Source organism: Cynocephalus volans, chromosome X (assembly GCF_027409185.1).
Source record: "Cynocephalus volans isolate mCynVol1 chromosome X, mCynVol1.pri, whole genome shotgun sequence".
In the NCBI taxonomy this organism is placed as follows: Eukaryota; Metazoa; Chordata; class Mammalia; order Dermoptera; family Cynocephalidae; genus Cynocephalus; species Cynocephalus volans.
The window spans coordinates 77,139,641-77,157,424 of record NC_084478.1 but is presented as its reverse complement, the minus strand read 5'-3'; the positions used below and the strand labels follow the sequence as shown (position 1 = coordinate 77,157,424).

At 37.3% G+C, this 17,784-nt stretch overlaps 1 protein-coding gene across 1 annotated transcript in view; it reads left to right on the top strand.

The window, feature by feature from the left end:
- OPHN1 (oligophrenin 1) overlaps positions 1-17,784 on the top strand; it is a 440,991-nt gene that overhangs the window by 354,032 nt on the left and 69,175 nt on the right. The window contains exon 16 of the mRNA XM_063083139.1: positions 17,635-17,719. Coding sequence (XP_062939209.1) covers positions 17,635-17,719 — 85 coding nt within the window. The remainder of the gene's footprint in view (positions 1-17,634; positions 17,720-17,784) is intronic.

The window sequence follows — 17,784 nt, the reverse complement described above, 5'->3', positions numbered from 1 at the left end:
ACTTTGCTCTGTTTTTGGGGTCTCTATTTCATTTAGTTCTGCCCTGATCTTGATTACTTCTTTCCATTTACTACTTTTGGGATTGGATTGTTGTTTTTCTAGTTCTTTTAGGCATAGTGTTAGGTCATTTATTTGAAAACTTTCTATTCTCTTCATGTAAGTGTTCATTGCAGTAAACTTCCTAGTTAGTACTGCTTTTGCAGTATCCCATTGGTTTTGGTATGATGTATCTTTATTTTCACTGGTTTCAAGAAATTTTTTGATTTCCTGTTTTATTTCTTTGTGGTCCCATAGGTCATTCAGTAGTCTGTTGTTCAGTTTCCATGCAGTTGAGGAGTATCCAGAATTATGCTTGTTATTGATTTCCCATTTAAATCCATTGTGTTCTGAAAAGATACTTGGGATGATTTCAGTTTTTTCAAATTTGCTACGACTTGATTTATGACCCAGTATATGATCTATCCTGGAGAATGTTCCATGTGCTGATGAGAAGAATGTATATTCTCTAGTTGTTGGCTGAAATGTTCTGTAGATGTCTGCCAGGTCCAGTTGGTCTAAGGTAAAGTTTAAATCCTGTGTTTCCATATTCTAATACACTGAAATACTGTTACTACAACTTATATTACACAATAAATGCTGACACAAACACCAAAAGAAAAATAAATAGACAAATAAATAAAGAAATAAATCCTGTGTTTCTTTGTTGATTTTTTTGCCTGAAAGAATGTCTAATGCTGAGAGTGTTGTTCAGGTCACCCACTATTATTGTATTTTTGTCTCTCTACTTTTTATGTTTAAGATTTTTTGCTTTACATAACTAGATGCTCCACTGTTGGGTGTGTATGTATTTATGATTATGTCCTCTAACTGGATAGATCCTTTTATCATAATATAGTGGCCTTCTTTATCTATTTTTATGTTTTTTGATTTGAAGTCTGTTTTATCCAACATAAGAATAGCTACCCTTGCTTGTTTTTCATTTCTGTTTGCATGGTATATCTTTTTTAATCCTTTCACTTTTACTCTGTCTTTATAGGTGAGGCAGGTCTCTTGAATGCAGCGTATAGTTGGGTCTAGCTTTTTAATCCAATCAGTCAATTTCCATCTTTTGAATGGGGAGTTTAATGCATTTACATTTAGGGCTCTCATTCATAAGTGTTGCTTTACTCCTTTAATTATTTTGCTTTTTGTTTAGGTGTTTAAAACATCATTTGTCCCTTTCTTCCCCTTATTAGTTTTTTCTTTTCTTATGAATATTCATGAGATAAAAAGCTGATATTCACCCCTTGTGCCCCTGATGTGAGGTCCACATTCATGCTGGCAGCATACCCATTACCACATATTGCATTTGTACCCTATGTCCCCCACTATATTATCCCCAACCTCTCTCCTTCCCCCTCCCCCCCCCCCACTCCACTTTGTAGGCCAAGGAATATTCTCTCCCTCTGCTAGTCCAATGCACTACTATGGTCTTTCTTTCCTTCCCTCTTTCTCTCTCAGCTCCCACATATGAGTGAGTACATGTGGTATTTATCCCTTTGTGCTTTGCTTATTTCACTCAACATAAGTTTCTCCAGGCCCATTCATTTTCTTGCAACTGGGAGTATTTCATCCTTTTTTTTTGGCAGAGTAGTATTCCACCGTGTATATATACCACAGTTTCCTTATCCAATCATCCATTGATGGGTATTTAGGTTGGTTCCATGTCTTGGGTATTGTAAACAGAGCTGTAATGAACATGGAAGTGCAGGTATTCCTTTGACATGATGATTTCCATTCCTCTGGGTATGTACCCAGAAGAGGGATTACTGGATCGTATGGAAGATTTATTTGAGATTGTTTGAGAAGCCTCCATACTATTTTCCGTAGTAGTTATACTAATTTACAGCCCCACCAACAGTGTAGGAGTGTTCCCTTCTCTCCACACCCTCACCACCATTTGTTGTTCACTGTCTTTTTGATTATAGCCAGTCTAGCTGGGGTGAGGTGGTATCTCAATGTAGTTTTAATTTGCATTTCCCTGATGACTAGTGATGTTGAGCATTTTTTCATGTACCTGTCGGCCATTTGTATGTCTTCCTTTGAAAAATGTCTATTCAGCTCCTTTGCCCATTTTTTAATTGGGTTATTTGTTTTCTTTTTACTGCATAATTGCCCAAATTCTATGTATATTCTGGATATTAATCTCCTGTTGGATGCATAGTTAGCAAAATTTTCTCCCACTCTGTAGGATGTCATTTCACTCTGTTGTTTCCTTTGTTGTGCAGAAGATTTTTAGTTTGATCTAGTCCCATTTGTTTACTTTTCTTTTGTTGTTTGTGCTTTTAGGCTCATGTTCATAAAGCCTGTGCCCAGACCTAGTTGCTGAAGTGTATCACCGATATTTGTCCTTAGTAATTTTACAGTTCAAAGACATATAATTAAATCCTTAATCCATTTTGAGTTGATTTTAGTGTATGGTGAGAGGTGCGTATCTAGTTTCATTCTTCTTCATATGGATATCCAGTTTTCCCTGCACACTTGTTAAAGAGGCAGTCTTTTCCCCAATGTAGATTTTTGTTGCCTTTGTCCAATATCCGATGGATGTAAGTTTGAGGGTTGATTTCTGAGTTGTCAATTCTACTCCAGTGGTCTGTATGTCTATTTTTATACCAGTACCATGCTGTCGTGGTTATAATACCTTTGTAGTATAATTTGAAGTTGGGTAGTGTTATTCCTCTGGCTGTATTTATTTTTCCTCAGGATTGCTTCGGCTATTCGGCATCTTTCATTGTTCTATTTGAAAGTTAAGGTTGTTTTTTCCATTTCTGTCAAGTATATTATTGTTATTTTGCTGGGGATTGCATTGGATCTGTAGATTGCTCTGAGTAGTATAGATATTTTCAGTGTTGAGTCTTCATGTCCAAGAGCATGGACTATCTTCCCATCTTTTTGTGTCTTCTTTAATTTCTTTCAGAAGTGGATTGTAGTTGTCATTGTAGATGTCTTTCACCTCCTTGGTTAAATTGATCCCCAGGTATCTTATTTTTTTCATGACAATTCTAAATGGGCTTACTTTCTTTTTTTCTCTTTCTGTTAATTCATTATTTGAGTATATAAATGTGACTGATTTGGGGACATTTATTTTATATCCTGCAATGTTACTGAAGTTATTAACCAGTTCTAGGAGTTTTTTGATAGTCTTTAGGTTTTTGTATATATAGTATCATGTCATCTGCACATAGAGAAAGTTTGACTTCATCTCTTCCAATCCAGATTCCCTTTATTTCTTTCTCTTGCCTGGTTGCTGTGAGTAGTACCTCCACTACAATGTTAAATTGAAGTGGTGAGAGTGGCATCCTTGTCTTTTTCCTATTGTTAAGGTAAAGGCCCTCAGTTTTTCCCCATTGAGAATGATACTGGTGGTGGGCTTGTCGTAAATGGCTTTTATTGTCCTGAGATATTTTCCTTCTATACCTAATTTGTTGAGAGTCTTTATCATGAAGAGATGTTCAATTTTGTCAAATGCTTATTTAGCATCTTTTGAGATAAACATATGGTCTTTGTCCTTGAGTTTGTTGATGTGATGTAATGTATCACATTTATTGACTTTTATATCTTGAAACATCCTTGCTTCATAATTTGGATGAATCCCACTTAATCATAGTGCATAATTTTTTAAATATGTTGCTGTATTCTGATTGCTAATATTTTGTTGTGAATTTTTGCATCTAGGTTCATGAAGGATATTGGCCTGTAATTTTCAATTTTTGTTGTGTATCTGGTTTTGGTATCAGAGTCATGTTGACCTCATAGAATGAGCTTCAGAGAGTAGTTTCTGTTTCAATTATTTGGAATAGTTTGAGGAGAATTGGTATTAACTCCTCTTAAATGTTTGACAGAATACAGCTGTAAAACCATCCGGACCTGGAGGTTTTTTTGTTGGGAGATTGGTAATTACCACTTCAATATCCTTGCTTGTTGTTGGTCTGTTCAGGTTTTCTATTTCTTCTTGGTTCAGTCTTGGTAGTTTTTATGTGTCTAGAAAGTTATCTGTATCTTCCAGATTTTCGTATTTGCTGTCATATACTTGTTTATAATAGTCTCTAATGATTGTTCATATTTCTGTGTTATCAGTTATAGTGTCTCCCTTTTCATTTCTGATTTTTGTTATTTGGGTCTTCTCTCTTCTTTTTTTGTTTGCTTTTTTTTTTGTTAACCTACCTAATGGTTTGTCTGTTTTGTTTATGTTCTCGAAAAACCAACTTTTTGTTGTGTTGATCTTTTCTATTGTTTTTTGGGTCTCTATTTCATTTAGTTCTGCTCTGATCTTAATTATTTTTTTCCATCTACTACCATTAGGTTTGGATTGTTGTTGTTTTTCAAGTTTTTTATGGCATAGTGTTAGGTCATTTATTTGAAGTCCTTCCATTTTTTTGGTGTAAGCATTTATTGCAAAAATTTTGCTTCTTAGTACTACTTTTGCAGTATTACAAAGGTTTTGGTATGATGTATCTTTATTTTCATTAGTTTTTAGTAATTTTTTGATTTCCTGCTTAATTTCTTCTTAGACCCAGACATCATTCAGGAGTCTATTATTTTGTTTCTGTGTATTTGTATAGTTTCCAGAGTTTTGCTTATTATTTATTTTTAATTTTAGTCCTTTGTTTTCTGGAAAAATACTTGGAATGATTTCAGTTTTTAAAAATTTGCTAAGACTAGATTTGTGACCATATATGAGGTCTATCCTGGAGAATGTACTGTGATCTCATGAGAAGAAAGTGTATTCTTTAGCTGTTGGTGAAATGTTCTGTATATATCTGCCAAGTCCATTTGGTCTAAGGTGTAGATTATATCCTGTGTCTCTTTGTTGACTTGTTGCCTGGAAGATCTGCCCAATACTGAGAGAGGGGTGTTCAGGTCACCCACTATTAACATATTAGGGCCTATTTTTTTCTGTAGGTTTAAGAGTGTTTGCTTTATATATCTGGGTGCTCCAGTATTGGGTGCATACATGTTTATGATATGTCTTCTAGTTGGGTAGATCCCTTTATCATTATTTAGTGGCCTTTTTTGTATCTTTTTATGTTTTTTGGTTTAAAGTCTATTTTGTCTGATATGAGAATAGCTACTCCTGCTCATTTTTGGTTTCCGTTTGCATGATATATCTTCTTCCATCCCTTCACTTTTAGTCTGTGTGTGTCTCTACAAGTGAGGTGGGTCTCTTGAAGACAGCATATACTTGGGTGTAGCTTTTTAATCCAATCAGTTAGTCTGTTTCTTTTCAATGCAGAGTTTAGTCCATTTACATTTAGGGTAGTTATTGACACTTGTTACTTAATTCCTGTCATTTAATTGCATCTCGTTTATGTGGTTTAAGTATCTTTTGATCATTATTTCCTGTTTTATTTCTCTTCCTCAATATTAGTTGGAAATTTAAGGTGGGATGATTTAGCTTCTTTGCCTTTCTTGCTGGCATTTTTGTTTTAATGGTGGGTTTTGCCCTTTCTTGTGTATTTGTGATAGTGATCACCATTATTCAGATTCCAGATAAATGACTCCCTTGAGAGTTTTTTCCAGGGCTGGTATTGTGTTGGTGAATTCCCACGACTTTTGTTTGTATGGGAAATACACTATATCTCCCACATTTCTGAAGGAGAGCCTTGCTGAGTAAAGAATTCTTGGCTGGCTATTTTTTTCTTTTAGTATGTTGAATATCTCATTGCCCTTTCTTCTGGCCTGTACGTTTTCAGTTGAGAAGTCTGCTGTTAGTTTGATGGGGATTCCCATATAAGTGATCTGTCACTTTTCTCTTGCTGCTTGTAGAATTCTCTCCTTGTCTTTGAGCTTTGCAAATTTAAGTATGTGTCTCGGGGAGGATCTTTTTGGATTGAGTCTGTTTGGGGACCTTTTAGTTTCCTGGATCTGAAGGTCTGTATCTCACCCTACATCCGGGAAGTTTTTGTTACTATTTCTTTGAATAGGTTCTCAATACCTTTTCCTTTTCCTCACCTTGTGGAATACTCACAGTACAGATGTTAGACCGCTTGAGGTTGTCTGCTATCTGTGTTAGATTTTTCACAATACAGATGTTAGACTGCTTGAGGTTGTCTGCTATCTGCGTTAGATTTTCCTCATTATTTTAAATTCTTTTTTCCTATTTTTTGTCTGCCTAAATTATTTCAAAAAGACCGTCTTCAAACTCTGAAATTCTTTCTTCTGCTTGCTCCACCCTGCTGCTCAAGCTCTCAGTTGTGTTTTTTATTTCATTGAGTGAATCTGTCATTTCTAGAAGTTCTGCTATACTTTTTTAAGGTATTAATCTCTTTTTAGATTTCCTCTTTCATATTCTGTATATTTTTTCTTGTTTCATTGTGTTCTCTAATTGATTCTTCCTTTATTTCTTCAAGTTTCCTTAATACCTTTGCTTGGAATTCTTTTTGAGACAGTTCAAGGATTCCCTGTTCCATGGAGTCTGACTTTGGACCATTACTGTATTCTTTTGGTATTGTCATTTATCATGGATTGTTTGTACTTCTAGTAGTTTTTCACTGATGCATGGTAATTTGGTAGAGGGTTTGCTTCTTCTATTACACTTAGTTTGGCTGTGGAGTGGCCCTGGTTGCTACTGTGGTGGTGAAGTGTCTTTGTTTGACATTAGGTGTGGTGGTAGTTATGTTAAACCACCTTGCGTCCTGTTGTAGAATCTGTGGTCGTAGAATGGGCACCTGGTGCCATACAGTTCTGCTGGGCTTACCTCTGTGGGTCAGACGGCACTGGCCTGCACTCCCCTCCCTGTCCAAGGGGAGGTGAGGGTTTACCACTGCTATGTGGTTCTCCTGGACTCGGTCAGCTCCTTGGGTCGGGGCATGCGGGCTGGTTCTCCCCTCTGGGTCCAAGGAGGGTGGAAGAGTCGCCTCTGCCTTGCAGTTCTGCTGGGCTCACCTCGGTTGGTCGGGACCCGTGGGCTCCCCTTATTGTTTTTTATCTTGAAAGTTCATTGGGTTTTTGAGGTGACATGATTTAGCTTCTGTCCCTTTTTGTTTGCATTTTGGTTTTAATGGCGGGTTTTTTTCTCTCTTGTGAATCTGTTGTCTTGATTATTATTTTTTCGGATTCTGGATGTAAGACTTCTTTGAGTATTTCTTGCAAGGCTGGTCATGCAGTAGTGAACTCCCATAATTTTTGTTTGTTAGCGAAATACACTATTTCTCCTTCTTTCCTGAAGAATAACTGTCCTTAGTATAGGATTCTTGGGTGGTAATGTTTTTCTTTTTTTCTTTTGAGTATATCATGCCATTTTCTTTGTGTCTGTAAAGTTTCACTTCAGTAGTCTGCTGTTAGTCTGATGGCTGCTCCCTTATAGGTGACTTGGCACTTTTCTCTTGGTGCTTTTAGAATTCTTTCTGTCTTTGGGTTTTGCCAGTTTGACTGTCACATGTGTTGGGGAGGATCTTTTTGGATCGAATCTGTTTGGGGATCTTTGGGCTTCCTAGATCTGAAGGTCTGCATCCCTTCTTACGCCTGGGAAGTTTTATCTTATTACTTCCTTGAATAAGGTTTCAATGCCTTTTCCTTTCTCCTCCCTTTCTGGAATACCCATGATTCAGATGGTTGTGCACTTGAGGTTTTCTGCTAGCTCTCTTAAATTTTCTTCATTTTAAAAATTCTTTTTCCCTTTTTCTTGTCTGCCTTGGTTATTTCAAAAAGACTGTCTTTGAGTTCTGAGATTCTTTCTTCTGCTTGCTCTAGCCTGCTCCTGAAGCTTTCTGTTCTGTTTTTTATTTCATTGAGAGAATCCTTTATTTCTAATTCTTGTTAAATTCTTTTTTAAGTTATTAATCTCTTTGTAAATTTCCTCCTTCATATCCTGGATATTTTTTCTTGTTTCTTTCTGTTCTCTAGTTGATTATTCTCTTATTTCTTGGAGTTTTCTTAAAATCAGTGCTCAGAATTATTCTTCAGTCATCTCAAGGGTTTCTTGCACTATGGGGTTTGGTACTTGAGAATTACCATATTCCTTTGGTGGTCTTCTTCTTGTTTATTTGTACTTCTAGTATTTTTATGCTGATGTTTGGTCATCTCTTAGAACACTTATTTCTTCTATCACACTGGAGTGAGTTATGAGAGGGAAGACTTCCTCCTCTATTTGTCAGTTCTGCTGTTGCCTCTTCTTGTATCTGAGTTTGAGTTTGTGGTGGACTGCTTTGGCTCCTGGTCGGTTAGTGTACAAGTCCTGCACACTCACCTCGGCCTTCATGCAGTGGGTGGACTGGCCTGTGTGCTCCTGTCTTGTGCTCATGTGTGGGTGGGCCTGTGGCTGCATTGATCCCTGAGTACAGAGCATGTCCTGTGCACTCACCTGTGCCTCCCTGAGGTGGGTGGGTAGGCAGGCCTGTGTGCACTCCTCCAGTTCTCAGAGCTGTGGCTTCTACTGTGGTATCAAGCTGCTTTTGCAGCAGACGTGGCAGTGGTGGTTGCTGTGGTGGGCTACCCATGCATAAGTGGTGTTTTCGACATGCTTCCTCGCCTGCTTCTGCATGGAGGATGCTGTCCTGAGCTCTCATCTTAGGATCCCAGGCATGCTCTCTTGCCTGCTTCCTGGTGGAGTGCACTGCCCTTGGCTCCCACCAAGGGCCCTTGGCATGCTCTGTTTCTGGCCTGTTTCTGGGTAAAGGGGGCTGTCCTTAGCTCCTGCCTTAGGACCCCTGCATGCTCTCTGAATTCCATCTTGCTGGCACTCTCTCTTTTGCCTTCTCAGCTTGCTAGCTTTGATGAAGCAAGTTTCTATGTTTGAGAGGCCCAAGGAACTGAAGGTGGCCTTTGGTCACCAGCTGTGAAGAGCAGAGGCCCTTTAGTTCAAGAACTTACAAAGAACTGAAGCTTACTAACAATCACATGACTGAGCTAGGAGGTGGATATTCCTCCAGTTGAGCCATGAAATGACTGTAACTCAAGCCAGTTTTTAGCCTTTGAGAGACCCTGACCAGCTAAGCCACACCCAGATTCTTGACCTACACAAACCTTGCAATAATAAATGTTTCAGGCCACTAACCTTTCAAGGAATTTGCTACACATGATAGATAACTAAACACTCTCATATTAGTATGTAAAGTGGTTAATCAATCTTTTTATGTGTCATCATATAATTCTCCATTCCTTATTTTATGGATACCAATGTTGTTTCCAAACATTTGCTTTTATAAACATTGCTGCAATGGATAACCTTATACAAAAGTCATTTTGCCACAAACCATTGTATCTATAAAAATAATTTCTTAGAAGTAGACTACTTGGCTTAAAGTACAGACATTTTTAGTTTAGTCAGAGATTGCCAAAATGACCTATATGGATGTGTACTAATTTTCACTACCATCAACGGGGTATAAAGTGGACAAGCATTTCTTGAGTACCTTTTATGCATGCCAAACACTATGTTAGATTCTGAGGAGACGCAGTTCCTGAATAGGGTGTGCACCAGAGAGGGCCTCTTAACTTAACAAAGGCTTCCTGGCAGAGCTGACACCTAAAGTAAGTCTTGACTGATAAGGAGGTAGCCAGGCAAAAGGAAGTGGAGAAAGGCATTTGAGGAGGGGTAAATTACTTGGTCTAAGGTATCAAAGCATGGCTGGGAGGAGCTTCAATGACTTCTGCATTTTTACAGCACAAAGATTGAAGTGAAGAGTAGCTGGAGGGGGAAGAGGTGAAACAGTAGAGGAAGTAGGGGCTATATTATTCGTTCAGTTTTTTCCCCTTTTTATTTTAACATTTTGTTGTACATATTTATGGGGTACAGTGTGTTGTTTCAGTACATGCACATACTGCACAATAATTCACTTAGTGTAGACAGCATAGTTTTATACCCATTTGTCCACCACTTCTCCTTCCCCCTTTCCTCTCCCCTCCCTGCATCTGGTAATCATTATTCTACTCTCTACTTCTATGAGGACCACTTTTTTTCTTTGTTTGTTTTTTTATATTCCCCATATGGATGAGATCATGTGGTGTTTGTCTTTCTATGCCTGACTGCCTGACTTGTTTCACTTAATATGATGGTTTCCAGTTCCATCCACATTGCTGCAAATGATAGGATATCATTTCTTTTTATAGCTGAATAATATTTCATTGTGTATGTATGCCACCGTTTTTTGTTTTTGTTTTGTTTTTTTATCTATTCATTCATTGATGAACACTTAGGTTGATTCCATCTCTTGGCTATTGGGAATATTGTTGCAATGAACATGGGAGTGCAGTTGTCTTTTTGATTTATTGATTTTATTTCCTTTGTGTATATATTTAGTAGTGTGATAATGAGTCCTAAGGTAGATCTAGTTTTATTTCTCTGAAGGACCTCCATACTGTTTTCTACTGTGGCTGTACCAATTTACATTCCTACCAATGATGTAGGAGGGTTCCCTTTTCTCTGCATCCTCAGCAGCATTTGATATTTTTTGCCTTGTTGATAATAGCCATTCTAACTGGGGTGAGATGATATCTCATTGTGGTTTTAATTTGCATTTCCCTGATGATTAGTGATTTTTACCATTGTTTTATGGGCTTGTTGGTCATTTGTGTGTCTTCTTTTGAGAAATATATATTTAGGTCCTTTGCCCATCTTTAAATTAGGTTATTTGGTTTTTGGCTATTAAGTTGTTTGGGTTCCTTATATATTCCGGATATTAGCCTCTTATCTGATGTTTAGTTTCAAAACACTTTCTACCATTCTGTAGGTTGTCTCTTTATTTTGTTGATAATGTCCCTTGCTGTGCAGAAGCTTTTCAGTTTTATTTAGTCCCATTTGTGTATTTTGCTTTAGTTGCTCGTGCCATTGTAGTCTCACTCAAAAAAGCACTTCTCACTCCAATTTCATGTAGCATTTCCCCTATGCTTCCTTCCAGTAGTTTCATAGTTTCAGGTTTTAAATTTAGGTCTTTAAAACATTTTGAGTTGATTTTTGTATATGGTGAGAGATAGGGGTCTAGTTTCAATCTTCCTCATGTGTATATCCAATTTTCCCAGCACCATTTATTGAAGAGGCTGTCCTATTCCCACTGTGTACTCCTGACACTTTTGTCAAAAATCAATTGGCTGTAAGTGTGTGGGTCTATTTCAGGTCTCTCTATTTTGTTCCATTGGTCTATTTGTCTATTTTATGCCAGTATCATGCTGTTTTGGTTACTATAGCTTTATAGTATATTTTGAAGGGTGATGCCTCCAACTTTGTTCTTTTTGTGCAAGATTGTTTTAGCTGTATGGGGTCTTTTGTGATTCCATACAAATTTTAAGATTGTTATTCTTCTGTTTTTGTGAAGAATGTCATTGGTTTTTTGATAGGAATTGTGTTGAATGTTTAGATTGCTTTGGGTAATGTGGATGTTTTTATATTAATTCTTCCAACCCAAGAACATGGGATATCTTTTCATTTGTTTGTGTCCTCTTCAGTTATTTTCACCTGTGTTTTATAGGTTTCATTGTAGAGGTCTTTCACCTCTTTGGCTAAATTTACACTTGGGTATTTCAATTTTTGTTATCTATTGTGAATGGGATTACTTCTTGATTTCTTCTTCAGGTATTTCATTATTGGTGTATAGGAAGGCTATTGATTTTTATGTGTTGATTTAGTATCCTGCCATGGTGCTGAATTCATTTATTAGTTTTAGTATTTTTTTGGTGGAGTCTTTAGGGTTTTCTATGTATAGGTTCATGTCATCTGCAAATAGGGATAGTTTGACTTTTTCCTTTCCAATTTGGATGCCCTTCATTGCTCTCTCTTGTCTTATTGCTCTGGCTAGAACTTCTAGTACTATACTGAATAAGAGTTGGGAAAGTAGGCATCCTTGTCTTATTCCAGATTTTAGAGGAAAAGCCTCCAAATTTTGTCCATTCAGTATGATATTAGCTATGGGTTTATTGTATATGGCCTTTATTGTGTTGAGGTATGTTCCTTCTATACCTGATTTGTTGAGTGTTTTTATCACAAAGGCCTGTTGGATTTTATCAGTTGTCTTTTTTGCATCTGTTGAAATGATCATACCTTTCCCCCCCTTTGTTCTGTTGATGTGTTTTATCATGCTTTTTTTTTCTTTCTTTCTTTCTTTTTTTTTTTTTTTTCGTCTTTTTCGTGACTGGCACTCAGCCAATGAGTGCACCGGCCATTCCTACATAGGATCCGAACCTGCGGCGGGAGCGTCGCTGCACTCCCAGCGCCACACTCTCCCGAGTGCGCCATGGGCTCGGCCCTTATCATGCTTATTGATTTGTGTAAGTCGAACCATTCTTGCATCCCAGGTATAAATCCCACCTGATCATGCTGAATGATCTTTTTAATATGTTGTTGGATTCTGTTTGCTAGTATTTTGTTGAGGATCTTCACATCTGTGTTCATTAGGGATATTAGTCTGTAGTATTCTTTTCTTGTGCCTTTTTCTAGTTTGGGTATGAGGTTAATTTTGGCTCTATAGAATGAGTTTGGAAGTATTCCCTGCTTTTCAATATTTTGGGAGAGTTTGAGAAGACTTGGTATTATTTGTTTAAATGTTTGGCAGAATTTGGCCGTGAAACCATCTGGTCCTGCGGTTTTCTTTATTGGGAGACTTTATTACTGCTTTAGTCTCATTGCTTGTTATTAGTCTATGTTTTCTGATTCTTCATGATTCAACCTTGGTAAGTTCTTTTCAAGTTTGTTTGCATATAGTTGTTTATAGTAGTTTCTTATGATCCTTTGCATTTCTATGGATTCAGGTGTAATGTCTCCTTTTTCATTTCTGATTTTGTTTGAGTCTTCTTTTTTTTTTGTTAGTCTAACTAAAGGTTTATCAGTTTTATCTTTTTGAAAAACCAACTCTTTGTTTCATTGATCTTTTGTATTTGTGTGTGTGTGTGTGTGTGTGTGTGTATGTGTGTATGTGTGTGTATTTAATCTCTTTCATTTATTTCTGCTGTGATTTTTGCTGTTTCTCTCGTACTGATTTGGAGTTTGGTTTTTTTTCTCTTTTTCCATCTTCTTGAGGTTTAATGTTCAGTTGTTTATTTGAAGTCTTTCTTCTTTTTTTGATGTAAGGTTGCTATAAATCTCCATCTTAGAACTGCTTTTCCTATTTCCCGTAAGTTCTGGTACGTTGTGTTTTCATTTTCATTTGTCTCTAGGAATTTTTTAATTTCCTTTTTGATTTCTTCTTTGACCCATTCATTGTTTAGTGGCATTTTGTTTAATTTTGTTGTTGATTTTTAATTTCATTCCATTGTGGTCAGACAAGGTAGTTGATATGATTTCAGTTTTAAAAAATTTGTTGAGACTTGTTTGTGACCTAAATTATGGTCTGTTCTAGAGAATGTTCCATGTGCTGCTGAGAAGAATGTGTATGCTGCAGCTGTTGAATGTTCTATATATGTCTGTTAGAACCAGTTGGCCTAGAGATTACTTGGCCTAGGTTCAGTTGGTTAGAGATTAATTCTGATGTTTCCTGGTTAATTTCTGTCTGGATGATCTGTCATTTGCTGAAAGTGGGATGTTAAAGTCCCCAGCTATTATTGTTTTGGAATCTATTTATCCCATTAGGTCTAGAAGTAATTGCTTTATAAATCTAGGTACTGCAGTATTGGGTGCAGATATATTTAGAATTTTTATATCTTCTTGTTGAAATGATCTGTTTATTATTATATAATGACCTTCCTTACCTTTCTTTGCTTTCCTTGCCTTGAAGTCTATTTTAACAGATTTAATTATATTTATAGCTAATCCTGCTCATTTTTGGTTTCCATTTGCATGAAATGTCTTTTTCCATCCCTTCACTTTCACATGGTGTGTATCTTTATAGATGACGTGAGTTTTTGTAGGCAGCATATTGTTGGTTCTTGTTTTATAATTCATTCAGCCACTCTGTCTTTCAATTGGAGAATTTAATCCATTAACATGTAGAGTTATTATTGATATAAAGGGTCTTGTTTCTGCCATTTTGTTACTTTTTTCTGGTTGATTTGTAGATCCTTTTTTCCTTTTTTCCAGTGTTACTGTCTTCCTTTGTGATTGAGTGGCTTTCTCTAGTAGTATATTTTGATTTTTCACCATTTAGTTTTAGCATATCTATTATAGGCGTTTGTGTTATGGTTACCATGAGGCTTACAAAAACATGTTATAGTTATAACAAATTATTTAAACTGATAACAACTTAACTTTGATTACTAACAAAAAAGAAAAAAACAACGCCAACTATGCTTTAATGTCATTCTCCCTCCACTTTTTGACATTTTGTTGTTTCACATTACATTTTTTAATATTGGCTATCCCTTATACAGTTTTTGAGTTTGTCATTATCTTGTTGGATTTGTTCTTCAGTCTTCACAGTAAGGATATAAATGGCTTATCCACCACCCTGACTACATTGGAATATTCTGAGATTGTCTGTGTACTAACTTTACTAGTGAGCCTTGTATCTTCAAATGTTTTCTTGTTCCACTATAGTGTTGTAATTTTTTAGCTCGAAGAATTTCCTTTGGCATTTCTTGTAAGGCAAGTCTAGAGTTGATGAATTCCGTTAGCTTTTGTTTGTCTGGGAAAGACTTTATTTCTCCTTTATATTTGAAGGTTAGTTTTCCTGGATACAGAATTCTTGGTTGAGAGTTTTTTTTTCCTTCAGGCCTTTAAATATGTCATCCTACTCTCTCCTGGCCTGTAGGGTTTCTACTGAGAAATGTACCAGGAGCTGTATTGTGGCTCTGTTGAATTTTATGTTTTTTCTTTTGTTGCTTTTGGTATTCTTTCTTTGTCTTTGTTTTTTGATAATTTGATTATGATGTGCCTTGGGATATTCCTCTTTGGATTGAATTTGATTGGTGACCTCTGAGCTTCCTGTACACAGATGTTCTCATCTTTCTCCATACTTGGGAAAATTTCAGTCATTATTTCCGTGAATATATTTTCTACATCTCTTCCTTTTCTTTCTCCTTCAGGTATGCCAATTATGCTGAAGTTGTTTTGCTTGAAGGAGTCCCATAATTGCTGCAACTCCATTTCACTTTTTCTTATTCTGTTTTTCTTTTTGCTCCTCTGATTGGATAATTTCGTGTGTTTTATCTTCAAGTTTACTAATTCCTTCTTCTGTTTGATGAAGTCTGCTATTGGAGCTTTCTATTGAGTTTTTCAGTTCAAATGATATATTTTTTATTTCTACAGTTTCTATTTGGTTTTTTTTAAATTGGTTCTATTTCTTTGTCAAGTTTGTTGTTATGTTCCTGGATTGTATTCTAAATTTTATTTAATTTTCTTTGTGTATTTTCTTGTTACTCCCTGAACATCTTTAACAGGATTATTCTGAATTTTGTGTGAGACATTTTGTGAATCTGGTATTCTTCTGGTTCCATTTCTGGTGCTTTGTTGGTTTCCTTTGGTAGTGTCATATTTCTCTGTTTTTTCCTCAATGTTTTTGTCTTTACATTGCTTCCTGGGCATTGGAGGAGTCAGCTGCCTTTCCCTGGTGTTATAGGTGTTTTTTGGTGGTAGACCTTTCTTGCTCAGTGTCAGAATGTTGTCTGTGGTCTGTAGTTTTTTCCGTTCTGTGGTGGTTTAATAGCAACCACCACTACTTAAAACTGCTCTGGAACTAATTTGCTGTCTCACAGTTAATTCCTGGATGGGGAGAATCTTCCTGCTATGACCAGAACTTGAACTCTGTGCCTGAGCTAAATTGCTGCCTTACTATCATTTCTCAGTCTGGGAAGATTTTCTTATACAAACCAGATTTTAAATATCAGCCTTTTTTTCACTTCTAGGTCATGTGGGGTCAGCACAAACACAACCAGACTGTATGGAAATTCTGGCCCAGGACTGAGTCTTTCCCACATACTGTGCTCCCTGAAGTTCTACTGCACTGATAGATCTCCACTGTGTGGCACCCATGCAGATCAGAAGGCAAATCAGCTGCCTACACTGATACCCAATGCACCCCTGGTGGATCGGCACCATCGTTTGGCACTGTAGATGTTTCCTGTGGGACAGACCCTGCATAAGTCCTGCAAAGACTAACCCACTTCTGGGGGATTTCTTCCTCTCATCAGTTGTGGCCCTTTCCTCCTGTGTGGGTGTAGGGGAAGCTTGCAAGGAGCTTTGCTGGCCTGGAAAATGGGATAGTGCACTCCAAAGTGATTTTTTTTTTTTTTTTTTTTTTGCTAGTGGTCATGGCACCCTTCTCCTCTGCAGACTCCAAGTAGCTTGCTGCAAAGGGCGCTTCTGTCTCTTTGCCGTCTTTAGGTAGCTGCTTTTTGTGCTGGTAGCTGCCCTGTGAATGGCTGGGTCTGGGTCTGGTCAGGGTAGTCCCTCCTACCGCTTGCCATGGCTTTCATGCCTTCACAGACTCAGCAGATCTCTTCTCCTCTTCCTCCACTTCCAGTGATTACAGGGTGGAATATTTGTGTTTTAATAGTTGTAATTTAATTTGTTGTGGTGGGGAGCAATGCCAGGATCATCTATTCTACCATCTTGGTGACATCACTTCTCTTGTGTTTTTTGTTTTTTTCCTCCCTGTTATCTTTTTTTTTTTTTTTTTCTTTTTTTTTTTTTTTGTCGTTTTTTCGTGACCGGCACTCAGCCAGTGAGTGCACCGGTCAGTCCTATATAGGATCCGAACCCGCGGCGGGAGCGTCACCGCGCTGCCAGCGCAGCACTCTACCAAGTGCGCCACGGGCTCGGCCCCTCCCTGTTATCTTTCATTTTCCTTAGAGACTTCTTAAATCTTCTCCGAGAAGCATATTTCTTTTAGTTGTGTTTTCCTGGTATTACTTAGGGTATTGATGTGGTGATAAGGTGTCCAGGGAGGGGAAGCATTCTGTGGTCCTGTGATTAGGTCTTTGTCTTTTAGTGAGCTGTGCCCCTGGCCTGTGACCTTCTCAAGTGCTTCTCAGTTTTGCTCTGGTTTTTCCCCCTTAGGAGAGACAGGAAGGCAAGCTAGATCTTAAGTTGGATATTTCCCTTCACTCAGGTCAGTTAGGTTCTGGTAAAACTGCAGTAGGTTAGGCTCTGGCAAAATAGTTTCTTTTGAGGACAGGCCTTATTAAGAAGAACAGCGGGCTTTGAGCATATTTAAAAATGGTTACTTTTCTTCTCCCCCTGCTGGAAGCATGGAAGCATGAGGGAATTTTTCTCAGATCTTCATTGTGAGAACCTGACAGGGCTCCTGAAGGTAAAACTCACAAACAAGTGAGTTTAGCCTGTGACAAGATCCCCCCCGGGAGCATTTACCAGCAATTGTCAATTATGGATTTTGTTTTCCTATGCCCATTCTGGTTCACAACGAGTTTTCTACTTGCTCCAGTACATTTTGATTCTCTGTAATCCACCTGTCTGTCCCTTCAGGTTTTGGGACAGCAGTTTGCCCTATGACTTCAGTTCTCTGATGGATCTAAGAAGAGTTTATTTTCAATTTGTTCAGCTTTTTTCTTGTTGAGTGGATTGGAGAAAAGACTTCCAAGCTCCTTATATGCCAGACTGCAAGGGAATTTTTGAAATATGAAAAACTTATTTTCTTGTAAAGTTTAGATCTATTGAAACCGGTTAGAGTAACTATCTTTTAATTAATGCACTTCATTTTTCTATTAAAAAGGTTAAAAAGTATGATCTTTGGGAAAATTAACTCTTTTTTCTTGTTTACTTTTCTCAAATAGATCCCAAATGCCCAGGAGATGTTGATTTTCATAATAGTGACTGGGACATTAAGACAATCACCAGCTCCTTGAAGTTCTACCTCAGGTATGCCTTATTTGAATTGTTGCTTTGCTTTTTATATTTGAAATTTGTCTGGAGTTAATGTGGTT